We start from the raw sequence: 18,196 nt of genomic DNA, 5'->3' as shown, positions 1-18,196 counted from the left end.
GTCGCCTCAAAAGTTCGAGGGCTCTGGTTTAAGGCCACGCCCCCTTTTCTGCCGCGGTGTCTTGTGGGAAAAAGGAAGGCCTAGGCCGCAGTGTTGTTGTTTGTTTTCCTTCTTCGGAACGGGAGCCGACAGGAGCCAAAATGCCGGAACGAGAGAGTAAGTGCGGCCCTTCTCTCCTTAGGGGAAATAACCCAGTTTGGCACCGCTTTAACTCTCTTTCTGACTCTCTGCTATGGAATTCTGGGAGTTGGAGTTTGTTGTGGGCCCAGAGCGGAGCATATACAAGGCCTTGCTGCATCTACACTGGAGAAATAACCCACTTTGGCAGCGCTTTAACGTTGTCTGGCTCTCTGCTATGGAATTCTGGGATTCCATAGCTCCAACTCCCAGAATTCCATAGCAGAGAGCCAGACAACGTTAAAGTGCTGCCAAAGTGGGTTATTTCTCCAGTGTAGATGCAGCAAGGCCTTGTAAGGCTCATGGTAACGCTTTAGCTCTTTTTCTGGCTCCTTGCTATGGAATTCTGGGAGCTGGAGTTTGTTGTGGGGCCCAGAGCGGAGCACTTAACGGTCAAAGATGCCCTAAGTATGCTCTCTGGCTTGTCAGTGTGAAATGCCTTGGGGGGCTATAGGGGTTGCGGAATGAGGAGGGCATGGGAGAAGTGGACCTATAAGGAATGTAGCCCTGGCCCTATGAAAGGGAAGTCCATTTATCTCTCCCAGAAAGCTAGCCTTGCTGTTGGGCTTCACTGCTGCCTCATCATGTGGCCCTAATGCATGCCTCAACACAAGCAGTAACCTGCTATGGTTCTCCATTGAGTGCAAGGGAGGGCTGGTAAACATTGGATATTCAGAGCAGTCAATGACAGGGTTGTTAGTGATCCCCTGTGTCCCCAGAACCACCATTAGCTTCTCTCTCTCTCTTACTCTGTTATTCTTCCTGGATGTTCAGTTTCTCTTCAATAAATCCCTTAGTTGGGTCAGTGTTGTTCACACATGCCTCTGAGTGTGACATGCGTATTGTGTTGGCTTGTCCTCATTTCTCTCTCTCCTTTCTAGGTGAGCCGTTTTCCAACCCTCTGGCCCCAGATGGCCATGAGATAGAGGATTCCCACTCATTCCACCAGTAAGTAGAGACGCTTTAGTGTATTTCGAAGTAGGCAAAGTGTTTGGTATTTGACATTATATCATCATAATAATAATTCATTTGCGTTTCCACGCCTCTCCCAAAGGATCGAAGCGGGGTTACAGACTAGTAAAATCAATACATACACTGCAATACAATACACTATAAAAACACAAAATGGTACATCTATGCAAACATCAGTAAAATACAACAATCCAACAGCATCCAACATCCAGGGGTAAGACGGAATATCATTGTTGGCAGGCTTATTGGTCATGTAGACATCGCTTGGTAAAAGAGTACGGTTTTCAATCTCTTTTTAAATGTTTCCAAAGAGGTCATTATAGCTTCCCAGGGCTCTGTGGAGCCATTCATCACGGAGCGTGTTCAGAATCCCAAACCCTCCCTTTCTCTTAGAGTTGGGGGAGAGGCCCAAATAATCCTTGCTGCCATATTGAGCTGCAGAATCCCAGCACTCCTGCAGGGATGGTCCCTATCCTTCTCTCTTGCTCCAGACTTGGAGCTAGAGGTGGGCACTGCCCTTAACCTTACACTGTGGAAAGTCAAGGACAGAGGGTTCTGGCAGTCTCAACATTTGTCTCCGGTGAAAAACCATAGAGCACTATGCAAGGATTCATGAGTAGAGCTGAGAGAACTAAATGAACCAGTACACAGTTCATATTGGAGCAATGATATGTCCTTCCGTGGCATTTTCATCTGTGTGGAGCAGTGCAAGAAAGCCACTCAGTTCAAGTTTCTTGAAGCAGTACCACAGCTTTTTCAGTCCCATTACTAGTGATATAGTATATGGATTTCATAAAATAACATTTTGATTTGTTACACATTACATCTTGTAGTACAGGGATAGACAGCTTAGGGGTGGGGAGTAATGGATTTTCATCTGCAGCCACTGTGAGCTGCATTGGAGCGCATTGAGAGTAATGATAGTTCATTTTTAGTTAGTATTTTTAGCTGAAATCCAGCCCCCAAAAACTCTTGAGATGTTCTGGAGAAGGGGGAAAAGGCAAACTACAATTCCATGCAGTTTTTCACAGTTTTAAGGCAACCCCTTCCTAATTCGACAAAACTTAGGAGGCTTCATGGTATTGGCAGGAAGCTTTGTAAACTATAAAATTGATGTTTGGGGAATCCCACACCACTAGCAGTTTGCACTTAACCAACCCTTGTTGTAGTATGTGTTGAATGCAAGAGTAAAGTGTTTCTTACAATCAAACTATTGTTTTTCTCATAGATCTAAGCTGACCAATGAAGACTTCCGGAAGCTTCTTATGACCCCACGGGCAGCACCAACATCTGCACCACCTTCTAAATCTCGCCATCATGAGTAAGCATGCATTTTCTGTCATTTTAAAAGAACACAATAGAACTCCTTTCCTCTACCAATCCCCTAGATTTTGCATATTTATTTGATATCCGGTTCTAGCATGGTCTCATTTTATGTATACAGTTGGCCCTCCGTTTTCGCAGCGGATCGGTCCCCCTCGTGAAAACGAAGGCTCGCGCATATTCAAGCCCCATAGACTTGAATGGGTGCATGCCCATGTGTATGCGCTAGGTGTGCGGCCCATTAATAGCAGAGGTCACCCCTCTGTGAACTTTTGAGGTCGCGGATCTCAGACTGTATATATGTACAAGAAAGTGCTACATTGAGAACCATATGGTAATTGAAGCTATTAAACTGAATTTGAAAGAGTAGTAATGCTTAGTGTTCATATGGTGCTTTAGAATGTTCACAATATTTCATCTACATTATCAGAACAATCGTTACAGCAACTAAATAAGATAGTATTACCTTAGTATTTGAATTGAGGAGGCTGCGAGAGCACTGTATTGCTAACAACCACTTAGTGAGGTTATGACTGAGGCAAGACTTTAATTGAGATTTCACATATCACAATTTACCTAGCTTTTACAATCTTGAAAAGTTTTTGTTCCGAAGACTTTCACAGCTACCTTTCACACCCCTTGAGTGGGATTTCTTAAGAAGTATCAGTCAGTTTCATGAAGAATTATATTACCTAGTACAAAATCATTGTTAGTTCTTCCTTGAAACTTGGCTTTCTCTTGTATTGCATTTTAACAGCTGCTATTGTCATGAGTTTGGATTTTCTTGCCCTCTTTAGAATGCCAAGAGAGTACAATGAAGATGAAGATCCAGCTGCTCGTAGGAGGAAGAAGAAAAGGTAAGAGAGAGGGCTTTCCTAAAGAGCCAAGCTTTTCTTAACATGGAAGAAAATTTCCAATAAAAAGTTGTCTAGGAGATGCTGCCTGTTCTTTACAGGAAGATTATTAACTTTGGTTATCCAGTCTTCGTGTGAAAAGCTACATGAAGACTCATGTATGCACTTTTTTGCTCTTCTTTTGAGGAAGGGCCATTATATGTGTTTGTGAATGTGGTGATGGGCATTTTCAGTCATACCTGAATATTCTTGTTTTCCTGGCTTAGGCTAGTTGTCTTTTATCCTGGTACTGAGTTTGCAGTTTTGCCTTTATTAATTATTCATCCAGAGATTGAAAGAGAGCAATACCTTTTGATCTTGTGAGATCCTTTGGGGGTTTTTTGCTATCATTGTACATGAAGTATTGGCAACATACTTATGGAATTTAAAGCCAATGCAGGTTACCACTGCCTCTGGATTGGTTGCTGAGTACATATGCTATTAAGGCCATTAAATATTGATGCCACAGATTGAACCAGTGGCCTTCTTCCTGTAGAAGATATGCTTGATGCCCAGGTTGTGTTCCCTTTCCATGTGATTCCTGTGTGTGCATGAGTTCCCTTTAGATTTTTTGCCACAATTCAAGATGGTGACCATTACCATCAGTGGGCTGTGTCTGGTGCCTGTCTCCCTTCCTAAGTACATATTCTTGATTCTGTCACTTAAGAATAAACAGTAAAGGTATGTGGAGAGATAGTGCCTATGGATGTCCCTCCAGCTGAAGGCTTGTTAAGACTTAGACTAGAAAATTTTCCAGAAGCACTGTAAATTCTTCACATTCTTAGATTACATGGAGCTAGATGAAGTATTGTCTTGATTCGTGTGTTTAAGATGCGGGCAAATCAGATTATAAATATTCTGGGCCTTCTAGATGGACAAGGTAGGACAAGAACTGATGAATAGTGGAACTGATGTAACAGTTCCACAGAAAACCAGTGATGATTGATATATGTGTTAAGGGAAATTGGAATTTTCATACAATATCATAACTTTTGTGTTTTAATAGTAACTAATTTTTTTTGATGCCAGCTATTATGCAAAGCTACGCCAGCAAGAGATTGAGCGAGAAAGAGAACTGGCTGAGAAATATAGGGATCGTGCCAAGGAGAGAAGAGATGGTGTCAACAAGGACTATGAGGAAACAGAGCTGATCAGCACAACTGCCAACTACAGGGCAGTGGGACCCACTGCAGAGGCGTGAGTACAGTCATAAAAGCTGCCTTTTTTGCTTAAGATACAATGAGACTTTGATTTGATGGTTTCTTTTTTGTTATGTTAGGGATAAGTCAGCTGCAGAAAAGAGGCGACAGTTAATTCAGGAGTCCAAGTTCTTGGGTGGTGACATGGAACACACTCACTTGGTGAAGGGTCTGGATTTTGCTTTGCTGCAAAAGGTAAGTCAGATAATGCAGTAGCACAAAAGCAATCCACTTTAGGGAATATTTTCTCTATTTGTATGGACTAATATACTTGACTAATAAATAACACTTATATCTGAGTTACTATTACCTGTGGCACTATTCCATCATAAGCTTGTAATATCAGTCTCTTTCAGATTTTATGGACCTGCAGAACCTGTTTGTAACTTGTTTGAAACAGGCAAAACATTAAAATTGTTGTTTAATCAAGAACACCGTGATAACAGGTTCAGTGCTTAATTCACCTTGATTTTTGATTAATTTCTGCTTGCTTTAAGAATGGATTTCTGCTCTACTTGTTTCTAAGGATGTATTTACACTGTAGAAATAAAGCAGTTTGACGCCATTTTAATGGCTTGGCTCCATCCTACAGAATCTTGGGATTTGTACTTTTTTTTTTAATTGAACATAGAAAAGACATCTATATACAAATAACAACATTAAAACGTACCAACACGTATACAAAAACATACATCGCCACTATACCATAGTAGCAGTAACATGTAATGCCTTTTGAATTATATTTACTAAATATTTCTCAGTACTTCCGAGATAAAATCTCTAACTTTCCCCTGTAACTTCTAAATAATTTCCCATATAATTTAATGAAGTTTTATGCAAATATACTTCCTATTAGCCTAAAAAGCTTATCATATTATTTTATACACATTTTATTAAGAGTTTAAATCAGGGGTAGGCAACCCTTTTGAGCCGGGGGCCGGGTTGCTGTCCCTCAGACAACTGGGGGGCCGAAGCCAAAAAGCAAATAATTCAATAATTTTTAAATAAATAAATAAATAAACCGGGACAAATGTAGGACAAAATTTTCAAATGGAGGGCACTTTTTAAATAAAAGATGGAGGACACGCGAAAAATTTGCTGATTTTTTAAAAAATGTTAAGATAAATGCATGTTTCTGAGGCATCTATAGACAATTGCCCCACCATGCCCCTTGCGCGAGACGCCAAAGGCCCCAGCGGCAATCGGCGGCAGGACCGGGCTGGGGCCAATCCCAAGACCTCGCCGGGCCACATCTGGCTCACAGGCCGCAGGTTGCCTACCCCTGGTTTAAATTGAGACTATTTCTATATTGTTGCAAAATTATAGTCGGGATAGCAGTACACCAAGTCTATTAAAATTATACTCTTATATTGTATATATTACATATAGCAGAGGAGGGAGGGACAGGAAGGATAGAGGAGCAGTATAAATCTCCTTATCTCCATTTCTCATTCTTATTTTGTTTTCTTGTTTTCTCTGTATTTTATTACACATAACCAATCCTTTTCAATTTTTTCTTTTGTTCTTCCTTTCATCAAAGCTGTCAATATGTCCATCTCCATAGCATCATAAAGGTTTGAGAGCCAATCTTCTAAATTGGGTACCGCTGAATTCTTCCATGACTTAGCAAAAATAATCCTTGCTGTCGTTACCCTATATAGGATAATACGTTTAAATTTCCTCTCTGTTACTGTATTTAGATCCGAGGTCATGTTTAACAAAAATAGGCATAGGTCAAAGGGGATATTTTGAATTAGAATCTCACACATTGCTTGATGGATTTTTCCCCAATATCTTTCCATTTCCCTACACGTCCACCACAAATGGAGGAAGTTTGCATCTTTTTTGTTACATTCCCAACATGCCGCATCTTGTTTTTTATATACCAAGTTGATCTTATGAGGAAAAATGTGCCACCGATGCAGCATTTTTAGGAAGTTTTCTTTATAGTTTTGACAGAGTGTGAAATTATTAGAGATCAAGCAGGTTTTTTCCCATTTTTCCAACTCTATAACTTTCCCTAGATCCAGCAACCATTTTATCATGGTATGTTTGATCGTTTCATTTTCAAGGTCTCTCCTTTTTAATAACCTATAATATTTGGATATGTGTTTCTTTTTTCTATCAAATTTGATTTCATCCATTTTTCACACTTATTCCGGTGTTCCTGGTATCCATTTTGAACCGCTCTGTTATTTGTCTATATGTAAACCAATCATTAACTATTTTTTCAGATTGCATTTGTTCCAATGATTTTAGTTTAATAACAGAATCCTGGGATTTGTACTTTTGTCAGGTGCCAGCACTCTTTGGCAGAGAAGGCTAAAGACCTTGTAAAACTAAAAATCCCTGGATTCCATAGGATGAAGTTACAGCGCTTAAAATGGTGTCAAACTGCATTACTTCTACCGTGTAAAAGCACTCTCGGAATATCTTTTACCATTCTTTGATATTGTGCATTATTTACTAGAGACTTGGGCCCTGTAAAGACTGGCACTTTGTGTCAGTCTGGGGCCGAAATTAGGATTTTGTAGGGCTGAGATCCGCACGTGCCCAGCCCTACAATCGGCGCGCGGGCACCATGGTTGCGTGCGTACGTCCATACATGGCACACAACGATGATGTCCGCATGGTGCAGTGCCCAAATAGTGTCGAATGGACCTCATTGTTGTGCGTGAGGGTGCCAGTGGCGCATGGTACAAAAAGAACCTGCCAGGAGCAGGTTCTTTTTAGGCCTTGCAGAGGCCGCAGCGTTTGTTTGCTGCAGACTCCATCCGGGGCAGAAAGGGGCGGCGTCTCCACCCCCCCCCCCCCAAGTTATTAAAATTATATGGTTGTAAGTTGACCACTTTGTACAGAACAAGTAAGCTGATGCTCACTCTGCCAATTTAGCTGCTGATCATGTTTTTTCATATCATGAGGAAGGAAAGACTTATATTTAGGAGCTTCCATTTTGTTCACAAAGACTGTTTATAGTTTGGCTTATCTGTGATGGTTTCTTATCTAGTTAGAATCTTACAAATTATTTTTAAAGTTTGGAGAATAATCTTTTTAACAGATGTGAAATATACTACCTTTTTAAACACATCTTTTATTTATTTTTTAATGAGAACTGTAGCAAGGTTTTTCTTTTCTTTATTCGTATTCCTGTAATTGCCTTTCTGATTTGTTGGGACATTTTGCTCATTATGTCTTTAAGTGATCTTATGAAGAAAATCTCTTTTCTCAGGTCCGTGCTGAGATTGCCAGCAAAGAAAAGGAAGAAGAGGAACTAATGGAAAAGCCTCAGAAAGAAACTAAGTGCGTTTCTTTCACAAGTAGAATTCTGATCTGTAAGTATTTTGACTAAAGGAGGAAATAGCAGAGAATCTTATGTTTTTATGTTTCCTTTTTTTAAAGAAAAGATGAAGATCCAGAACACAAAATTGAATTCAAGACTCGTTTAGGTAAGACTATTCAAACGCTTGCTAATATGTGCAGCTAACCCAGGACTAGGTTGTGATATTATGGTACGTAACCAGAGGGTGGAAGTAAGCATTCTTTGGATACTGTGGCTTTGGTTTTATGTGATTTGAAGAACTACTCATTAGAATACTAACTGAAATGTCCTACTGTCTTTGGGTGCCTCTGTTTGAATCTATCTTCTTGCTAGGTCGCAACATATACCGGATGCTGTTCAAGGGTAAGGCATATGAGCGAAATGAGCTGTTCCTGCCAGGGAGAATGGCCTATGTGGTAGATCTTGATGATGAATATGCAGATACAGACATCCCTACAACCTTGATCAGAAGCAAAGCTGATTGCCCTACAATGGAGGTAACCATCCTGACTGCTTTTGCTGAGTTAGCAGTTTTGTTAAATGCTATGCAAATAATAGGATCTAGAAGTGTTATTCTTTTGATTTTTCTTGTTAGGCTCAGACCACATTGACTACAAATGACATTGTCATCAGCAAACTGACCCAGATTCTTTCCTACTTAAGGCAAGGCACTCGCAACAAAAAGCTCAAGAAGAAAGACAAAGGTGAGCATGTGTTCAGGGTTGATGTAGACATACATATTTTTCTTCCCCTTTTCTTCCCAAAAAGCCCATTCCATAATTAAGTGCATCAGAAAGTAAAATTCCGTGAAAATGTAGAAAAACTGTATAAGATTGTAATGAGGAGACACCAGAATTTGGGTTCTTGTGGCCTTTTTCCCTGCTGAGTTATAGGACATTATTTCAAGTCCTATTTAATCTGCTTCATTTGAAAGACTGAAGAAAAGGCAGAGAGCTGTAAGAGCAAAGGGGGATAGGCCATTCTGAACTGTCAAGCATATGCAGTTTTGTACACCATGATGTACAAGAACTAGAAACATCTGCAGGAATTTGTGTGGCTTTATAGTATTTCCTTTATCACCTAAGAGAACAAAAACAACATAACAAGGCTACAGAACTATGTCTCTGATTGCTCTATATTTTTTTAAAGGAAAACTGGATGAGAAAAAACCACCAGAGGCAGATATGAAGTAAGTAAACTATATTCTTGGAGCAAATTATTTTCTGGAGATTTAGCTAGAGTGGTCTCATTACATTTGGGACTCTTTCCAAGATTCTGCTACCTTATTAGTTGGTCCTCCACAAGATCTTGGAAAGAAATATGTTTTGACTTATGGCTCTTTCAGAGTTTGTAGCTTGGTTTACCTTTTTTCAGAGTTCAGGAGTCACTTTTTTGTTTTAGCAAGAATCAGGCACCTCATTACTTGGTGCGAGGACAGGATTGGTGGTGAAACTGTTTGACAAAAGAATGATATATGTTTGTGAAGCTTTTAGGGAACATTGTAGAATTCTTTTATGTAATTCATGTATTTCCATCTACCGACTTTTAAACTTGTGTCTGTTTAACAAATAGTATTTTTGAGGACATTGGAGATTATGTGCCAACTGCGGCAAAGGTGCCTCGAGAGAAGGAGCGAGAGAGATATAGGGAACGTGACCGTGAGCGGGAACGAGAGAGAGACAGGGAGCATGAGCGAGATCGTGAACGAGATCGGGAGAGGGAACGTGAACGTGAGGAGGAGAAGAAGAGGCACAGCTACTTTGAGAAACCCAAACCTGATGATGAGGTAAGAAGAAAGTATCTTTAGCCTTGAAACTGTGGTACAGTCTTGTCATTGCTGCATAAATGGGAACTTCCAGGCATTGGGAGACCTACAGTCATCCCCACTTCAGGCCCTCACTGTTCCACAACCATTCCCTTTAGGAGTGAAATTGGCCACTTTTGTTCGCCTTCTGCTTTTCATAAAAAGAAGAAATACCCTCCACCCGCCACAACTAAAACAGTTTGGGAGGAAATTACTGTGGCTCAGATTCGCCAGTTGCATCCTCTAAAGTCTTCTAGGGCTGTAGTTGGCTAAAAAGTGGGAGAATTGTGAGGGCCACACTCACACATTCCTGGGGAGCCACGTTCTGTTGGTGGCTGAGACCAAAGGGAATAGATTGGCACTAAAAACATCTAGTGTATTTCAGCTTAAAGCTCTCATTGCCAGTTACTAAGCCTTAAGGAGAACATTTCAGGGTTTTTTTATAATGGGGAAAAAACTACAAAAGCTGGGAAAGCGCCAATCTTTCTTGTTGGTCTTGTGGTAATGTGTTTTTCTTTCTTTTCCCCCTTTTTAGCCTGTTGACATTGATAAAGGTAAGTTCTGCTTCTATCGTTGATTTAAAATCCTAGTTGCAGCCAGCAGGACTCATTGCTAATCATATTGCCTAGAATTTAAACCAATTTGGGCACAAAATTATTTGACTAGCCCTGACTTGAAGATGAGGGTTCAGTATTTCTTAATTGATATATTAAGGTTTCTTAGGCTATACTTAGCACTTACTATTTTCAAAACTCTATGTTACACAGTTCTGATATACCATATTATTAAATATTTTAGCCCATAGAGTAGGTGTGGCAGGCTTCAGTTTTATGGAATCACCTTTGCTTTTTTACTAGAAGCATCAACATTTGCCTGGGGAAAAAAGAAATATGCTCAAATGTAATATTATTTGAGCCCTAAAATTTTGTTTTAAGCAATAGAACTGAGTTGAGTATAATGTGTTCCATTTAGTGCTCATTTCAGCAGAGTAATTTAGGCAGAGCTTGGAGTCATTGCATATAATTAGTTATTTATATTTAATTATCTTACTTAGTAACAAAAATGTTAGTTTACATAACAGTTGTAACTTACATTTAAAGTTACTTTTCTAGTTACCGGACTATTGCCTCACTGAATGGTGGCGGAGGAATATTACATGAGTCAAGCACTGTCTTCTGCTTTGTTGTTAGCTGTTGAGGTGGACAAGAGGATAATGTATTTACCGTATGTACTTGTGTACAAGTCGACCTCACGTATAAGTCGAGGGAAGGTTTCATGGTCAAAATCCTTGGTTTTGATATGACCTGTGGATAAGTCTAGGGTAAAAATTAGGAGGCTATAAGGAAGAATGGAAAGGGGGAAATACCATTTCCGTCCCTCCTTCTCCGGACCTCTCCCATCCGATTCCTAGGTGCTGGAGGAGAGGTTTTAACATCGGATTGAGAAAGGAAGCAAGTGATTCTAAATGGAGAGTTGTTTCCATGGGAAGCCAGGACTTTCAAAATGGACTGGAGACAGAAGCAAGTGGATTTAAGTGAAGAGTTTTTTTCCATAAGAAGCCAGGTCTTGCAAAAGGGACCAGAGAGAGAAGCAAGTGGATTTAAATGGGGAGTTTTTCCCATAGGAAGCCAGAGTTTGTAAAACGGACCAGAGAGAGAAGCAAGTGGATTTAAATGGGGAGTTTTCCCCATAGGAAGCCAGGGCTTGCAAAACAGACCAGAGAGAGAAGCAAGTGCATTTAAATGGGGAGTTTTTCTGATAGGAAATAAAGGCTTGCAAAAAGGACTGGTGGGGAAAGGAATCGGTGTTCAATGGAGATTAGGGCATCAGGTTTGCTTGCTTTAGGACCTTTCTAAGCACTACTGATGTACAGATCCTTATATAAGTCTACCCAAAATTTTAGGGTCAATTTTGGGGCATAAATTTCTCAACCTATAGATGAGTATATACAGTATACCACAGGCCAGTAGCTTATAGCACTGATATTTGAGTAATAAAGTGAAATTAAATTAATAATCATAAATTATTTTTAAGTACCTGTTTTAGTCTGTTTTGAACATTGCACAAGCGAGGAGAATTGCTTTTCAGTAAGAACAATGATGAATTTGTTTTTATATCTTGTTTCCAGGACCTGGCTCAGCCAAAGAATTAATTAAATCAATCAATGAGAAGTTTGCTGGCGCAGGTGGCTGGGACGGGACAGAATCATATCCTTTATATGCGTGCACTAAGCCTGTGAGTTTGTATTGGGTGTATCAGCTGAACCAGTCTATTTGGTGAAGCTCTGGTTGTCTCCTCTTCAGAAGGAAAGCTTTCTCCCACTCTAGTTTCAGACATTGATTTGAAGAGGATACTTGTTTTGCATGTTGAGAGGGTATACATACATACCTACACTGAGAAGAGACATATTTTGTACTTGAAGGATATGGCCGCCTGGGAGAGAAAGCTTCATCTTTTCCCATCAAATGTATGAGCCATTAGCTAGTTAATAATGGCTTGTTAGTGGTTGAAGTTAACACAGTGTTCCTCTGCCACTCCATGTAAATGCATGCAGTCTAATTATTTTGAAAGAGCAGCCACTTTGGTTAGGTGGGTTTAGTTCCTAGTAACGTAATTTGTTTTCCTTAACATCTTGCACATTAAAAAAGGCCGAAGACAAAAAGCAACTGGGTGACTTCTTTGGAATGTCGAACAGCTATGCTGAATGCTACCCTGCAACGTAAGAGTGCTGTATTGCTTATAATGGGTGGGTGAATGGGTAGGTTGTAGATCACTCAGAGCTGAATAATAATTTGCCTTAACCTGATTTTCAGTGACCCATCCCTTTTAGGTGGTTGTGTGGAAACAGTTAGTAGCCACTGCCATTTTGAGTAATAGTCATATTGTACAGAACAAAAGTAGACTCCATATAATTTAATTTACAAGCCTGATTTACAATCACCTTTGATTAACAAGAGGTCTTGTTTGGTGTGTGATATTTCCTCTTGTACATCTCTGGAGAATATTTCAATTTCTTCTGCTTTTGCCTCAGTGCTTGGAGAATAACTTGAACTATGAATATATTAATGGGCTTTTCTTGAAATCTTACTTTGCATTATATCCTTTGACTTATTTTGCTACATCACTTTTCACTTTTAATGCCACTCCATTTCTCCTTAGATTTTCATTTCTTGAGTAAAACACAGTGTGTAATAGTCTAACTCAAAGTGTTCCATTTCTGTCCACTTCAGCTGACTCACGCAAAGTATTTAAACTTTTATACATTCCATTTCTTGTTTTGCTATGTCTAGCTTCCCATGACTCATTTTCACATTCTGGGTTCCTATAAAATGTGTTGTGCAGCTTCAGACTTTCCTTTCACTTCTGAGCATGTCAATAGTTGAATGTACTTTCAGCTTGAGTCCTGCTGCTTTGTTAGCCACAGTGTACTCATGTCCTCTACTAAACCCCAGTAGATTGTTGATTGCCTTGCTGCTGGGACTCTCATCTATCCTTGTATAATTTTGGATTGTCTTATCATAAAGTGTGGTAAAAGACATTCAAATTAGATTTACTGTGCATTCTTCATAGTACTAACAAGTATAAGGTATGGTGCCACTACCATTGTCTGTGAGAGATCCTCTGCCAGTATCACTCACACACATACACACTGCTGTTGCCCTATAGTTGTTTGACCCATTTAGTTAGCTCCTCAGCAAAAAGCCTGTGTCTGACATGGGAGAGTCTTAACTGTTACTATCAGCATAGCCTCTTGCCTCATAGGAGCATGCAGTTGCACCAGTAAACAAAGGTAGTGTCATGGTGGGATAGCTTTCCTTCTGCTGCTCTAAAGTAAGAAGATTATCTGCATTAATCAAATTGTTATTCACTTGTGTTTGAATTTTGGATTAGGGAAGCATGCTGGAATTATTGGATTACAAATATCAGTTTTCCAGTCTTCTAGGCTTAACCGGACGGATTGAAAGTATAGAATTAGCAGAGGTTTTGGCTTGCTCTTCAACTGGAGCATAAATTGCAGATCACGGAACATTTATATCAGCAGTGCTTCTTAGCTTACAACAAAAATAAGTGTTAAATAGCTTCTGAAATGCTTGCTATACACATAACATAACAAAGTAGATGTTTACCTTTCTGTTGTTACTTCAGATTCTATTGTTCTTACCAAAAGGCCTCTTGGTAGGCTGAAAGCATTGAACTGTAGCATCTGAATGACTGAAATAAAGCTGTATATAATTATTCACCTAGTTCAAGACAGGTAAACATTCCTATAGCATAGAAAACATTCTCTAGATTTGAGCCCTTCTATTTTAAGAAATGCAAGTAGGCTAGGTAGTGGGCTTGTGGACTTTAAAGTTTGTTTGAAGGAGTTTTAGTACAGAAAACTCATACATTGGTTTACCAAAGATATTCTTCTGCCATAAATTATAGATATAGAACATAGTCAGAGGAAGTCTTCACTTGCCCCAGCAAGTCTTGTTTTAGCAGAAGATTGTGAGTAGCAGGGAGGGAAGTTAAATGTGCCTTTTTGAGTTTCCAGTGGCAGTTTGAAGCCCTCATTATATACTGGCTAATAGCCTCATTTAGGGCCCTATATTCACAATGTAATATAGGCCTGTTACAGACTGCCAAAATAAAGCTGCTTCGGGTCTCTTTGGAGGTATGCTATTTAAATGATGCATGGGTCCTAAGAGTCCGGAGGTCGCGCCAAAGCCACACTCCATTCCTAAGCACTGGAGTGCAGCTTTGGTGCAGCTTCCGGATTCTTAGGACCCAAGCATCATTTAAATAGCATACCTCCAAAGATACCTGAAGCAGCTTTATTTTGGCAGTCTGTAACAGGCCGTAGATTAGCTGTATCCTCATTATATCCAGATAACCTTTATGCATCATACTGGCCTTGATGTGTTCCATAGTGGTCTAAAAATATCAAAGATTTGGAGTTGTTTTGGGAAGTTCTGCTGAAATCCCTCAGTTGTTCCTTATGGTGTCTTTATGAACAGTTCTTCTTCCTTGTGTATTCTTATCATTACTATCATTATTTATCATTACTTGATACTAAATCAGCTTGTAGTATTTGTGATTAGATAAGCCTACTGTCAGTGGTGGCTGCCTGTATTCTACTGCCTCCAGAACTGGGGTAGAAGAATGAGAGCTCTCAAGTGTTTGTTTTCTTTCTAGAATGGATGACATGGCTGTGGATAGTGATGAAGAAGTAGACTATAGCAAAATGGATCAGGTATATTTTCAATTGTTTACAGCTTCAACATAACCATTTTTACTGTGGGAAAATATTTCCTTGGCATGATTTCTCTAGTTTCTCAGGGTATAAGTCCTGGGTCATTGGAGATATCATATTGCTCCCAGTTCCCACTGGAATCTTGGCCTGGTTTGCATCAGTATGAGGTGACAGAATGTCTGTCAGCTTGTGGCTATCAGCCTCATTTCAGACTGCATGTATGGGATTGACATTTTTAAAGACCCTCTCAACTTTAAAATTAAAAATAAATTAAAAATAATATTAAGAGCAAACCTTTCTGTTTCACATGATGAGTTTTAATACTTCCAGATAAATTTGGATGTTCAATTATTCAGTAGAGATAATGAGCATTAAAACACAAGATGTGCAGTATAAAGTGTATAGTTCAGACCATTTTAATGCATGGGTACACCAAGCTTTTCCCTGTTCTTTTTCTCCTCAAGGGAAACAAAAAAGGACCCCTTGGTCGTTGGGACTTTGACACACAAGAAGAATACAGCGAATATATGAATAACAAAGAGGCTTTGCCCAAGTGAGTGTGTAGCTTGTCCTGAAAGTGTGTGTGTCTTTGCTAGCTGGTTTATGGTGTGACTTGTATTACAATCCATTATGGTTGGGGACCCACCCAGATTATCTGCCTGCCCTGCTATACCAGAGCTGAGTGCACAGATCTTGACTGTGAGAGAGCATCCAACTCCTCTCTGCCCAAATGTAAAGGTACAGTTTCCCCATCTATATTTCTGTTTGTATTATCCTAGAGCGGCATTCCAGTATGGAATCAAGATGTCTGAAGGCCGTAAGACACGCCGTTTCAAGGAGACCAATGATAAGGCTGAATTGGATCGCCAGTGGAAGAAGATCAGTGCAGTGAGTTTCCTGAAAATAACTATTCTTCAGTTATAACCCCGTGATCTTCTAAGGATTGCAATTTTCTCTGGAACTTTCCACAGATATTTTCTAGAGTTATTTGGGGGGTATTTAAAGGAGAATACATAAACCAATTGCTTAGCATTTCTGTACAACCCTCAAGGATTCTGAATTAGTCTTGGACATTCTTAGATTGACCCATATGCCAATCAGGACTCCAATTCTGAAATAGCCAAGAAAGACTCTGTTTTCCCTCTGGAAATGGAATGGATTGAATGCTGACCAAACGTGGCAGAAAGCCAATTGGTCTATTCAGTCTGTGCAGTTTGCATACTCCTTTATTGAGGGTAAATGCTATCCTAACACAGGAAATTGTTATATCTACAATATAGTAATTGTACTTTCTCTGCAGATAATTGAGAAAAGGAAGAAGATGGAGGCTGATGGGTTAGTAGAATTGCTTTTACTTGAGAAGTTGTTGTTTGAAAGATGCCTTTGATTCTGTTCTTTGCAGTGTGTAGTATGTTCTTGTGTGTCTTCAAAACTATGCAGCTAGACATTTTTATCGTTTCATAATTGAAGGATGAGTCTTGGTTGAAAAATATTGCCATCCTATATTAAATTTCTTTTTCTGTCTGGTAAGCAGTTTGTCACATGGTAGCTTAAATCTTTGAATGTATAGATATATAGTTGACTATACACCAATGAACAGTTAAAGCAATATTAGGGACTTTCTTTACGATACAGATACAGTTAAATTAGGATTTACTTTTATTCCATCTGCTTTCAACATTCAAAACATTTAGGTACCTGCCTTACACACTTTAGCCCAAAGTACTTGTTCCTAGTTTGTTTCCTATCTACACGCTTTTTACTGGCAATATCTGAGTCTTGGTGGAAGCTGTGATTCCCATTTAACTTGTATATTCAAGCTTGAGTTTGTCAGTCTAGTATAAAGACTGTTGCTTACACCAGGTCCTTTAATTTATATACCATGGTGGCATGTGGATTCTAGCAAATGCATTCTCTTCTCAAATTGTTAGTCAAAATAAAATATTTGTGTCTTGGCATTTACCAAGAAAACTCTTGCTGCCTTAAATTGCTAAAATCTCACATGCAACCAGTTCCATTGACTCCATGAAGTTTTTATCTGAATAGATAATACCTAGGAACACTTCAAGCTACTATCTTTGAGAGTAAACAATGCCATATTTTATTCTCTTGGCTTCTTCACGTGACTCTAAAAACTTATATATGAAACACTATTGTACACATTCTGTGCTTCTAGCGTTGGCAGATATATTTGCCTTTAAGTGCATGTCACTATCTGTGATTTGTGAGTGCAACTCAGAGAGTTAAAAACAGTGTTTATGTTTGTCTGACTTTGAAGAGATCTTAGCATTCTTTGCACCCTGTATTTTGTGTTCTCTAGTGTGCTCGTCCATATATTGTGTCTCGTACATTTCTCTAATTTCAGGGTTGAGGTGAAGAGACCAAAGTATTGAACCTTCTTGAGCTCCTAGTCCCTTTGGCTACATCTCTATGCTGGGATACAACTTTGATGGAAGATCACAGTAGCCCTTTCCACTCTGGCGCAAAGCCCACATGATTCCTGAGCTCAGGATAGTGCAGGGCCTTGAGTGTGTAAACACAAGAAAGAATTCCTGATTCTTCTGAAGAACCTTACTGGCTGTCTTCCTTGTTTTGTACTGTGTGCAGCAGTGCTTCCATAGGAGCCTGCACTTTAGATTTTGTGCCTGGTAATTCTTGTACATGTAATAAAACCTGCACAAATATTTGTCAGATTCTGTGTTCTGTTCTTTGGTAAAGGGTAGTGCATGTAAACTACCATGCATGGTGGAAATGGAGAGTATGGCCTGTTACAGACTGCCAAAATAAAGCTGCTTCAGGTCTCTTTGGAGGTATGCTATTTAAATGATGCATGGGTCCTAAGAGTCCAGAGGTCGCACCAAAGCCACAATCCATTCCTAAGCACTGGAGTGCAGCTTTGGTGCAGCTTCCGGATTCTTAGGATGCATGCATCATTTAAATAGCATACCTCCAAAGAAACCCGAAGCAGCTTTATTTTGGCAGTCTGTAACAGGCCTATGTTTGTTTTTGGAAAGAAATTAGTTTTTCGTGCTGTCTTGTTTGAGCCAATAGCTAAACTTTCCCGCAATTACCAGATTCTGCCTTTCAGGATAAAATCATCCTATCCTATGTTAAAATATCAACAATATATATTTATCAACAACAAAATAACAAGGGTTTTAACAACAGAAACAGCTGCTACCAACATAAAAACTACAGTACTAGGTAAAAACAAAATGGAACAAGAAAAGTAAAAATGGAAGTGGCAATTCCAAATATGTGAGGCCCAGGTAT

At 39.5% G+C, this 18,196-nt stretch overlaps 1 protein-coding gene across 1 annotated transcript; it reads left to right on the top strand.

The window, feature by feature from the left end:
- The first annotated feature begins 43 nt into the window (after positions 1–43).
- On the top strand, positions 44–17,614 carry IK (IK cytokine). The gene is made up of 20 exons (XM_089516258.1): positions 44–156; positions 1,059–1,125; positions 2,378–2,470; positions 3,270–3,329; positions 4,395–4,562; positions 4,645–4,759; positions 7,794–7,864; positions 7,964–8,010; positions 8,217–8,380; positions 8,479–8,587; positions 9,033–9,072; positions 9,456–9,669; positions 10,223–10,241; positions 11,816–11,896; positions 12,328–12,406; positions 14,866–14,923; positions 15,388–15,476; positions 15,703–15,811; positions 16,224–16,258; positions 17,289–17,614. The coding sequence occupies exons 1-20, from the start codon at positions 141–143 to the stop codon at positions 17,314–17,316; spliced, it is 1,662 nt and encodes a 553-aa protein (XP_089372384.1). The 5' UTR covers positions 44–140; the 3' UTR covers positions 17,317–17,614.
- The last annotated feature ends 582 nt before the right edge of the window (positions 17,615–18,196 follow it).

Source organism: Sceloporus occidentalis, unplaced genomic scaffold (assembly GCF_023333645.1).
Source record: "Sceloporus occidentalis isolate IW3139 unplaced genomic scaffold, rSceOcc1.0.p SCAF_3, whole genome shotgun sequence".
Lineage (NCBI taxonomy): Eukaryota > Metazoa > Chordata > Lepidosauria > Squamata > Phrynosomatidae > Sceloporus > Sceloporus occidentalis.
The sequence above is the reverse complement of the archived record's forward strand: the minus strand, read 5'-3'. Positions and strand labels throughout refer to the sequence as shown.

Excerpts from the sequence above, each read along its gene's own strand:
- IK (XM_089516258.1), top strand. Across the intron at positions 11,897-12,327 it reads CTGGGACGGGACAGAATCAT|TAAAAAAGGCCGAAGACAAA; the intron begins ATCCTTTATATG and ends CATCTTGCACAT. Across the intron at positions 15,812-16,223 it reads AGTGGAAGAAGATCAGTGCA|ATAATTGAGAAAAGGAAGAA; the intron begins GTGAGTTTCCTG and ends CTTTCTCTGCAG.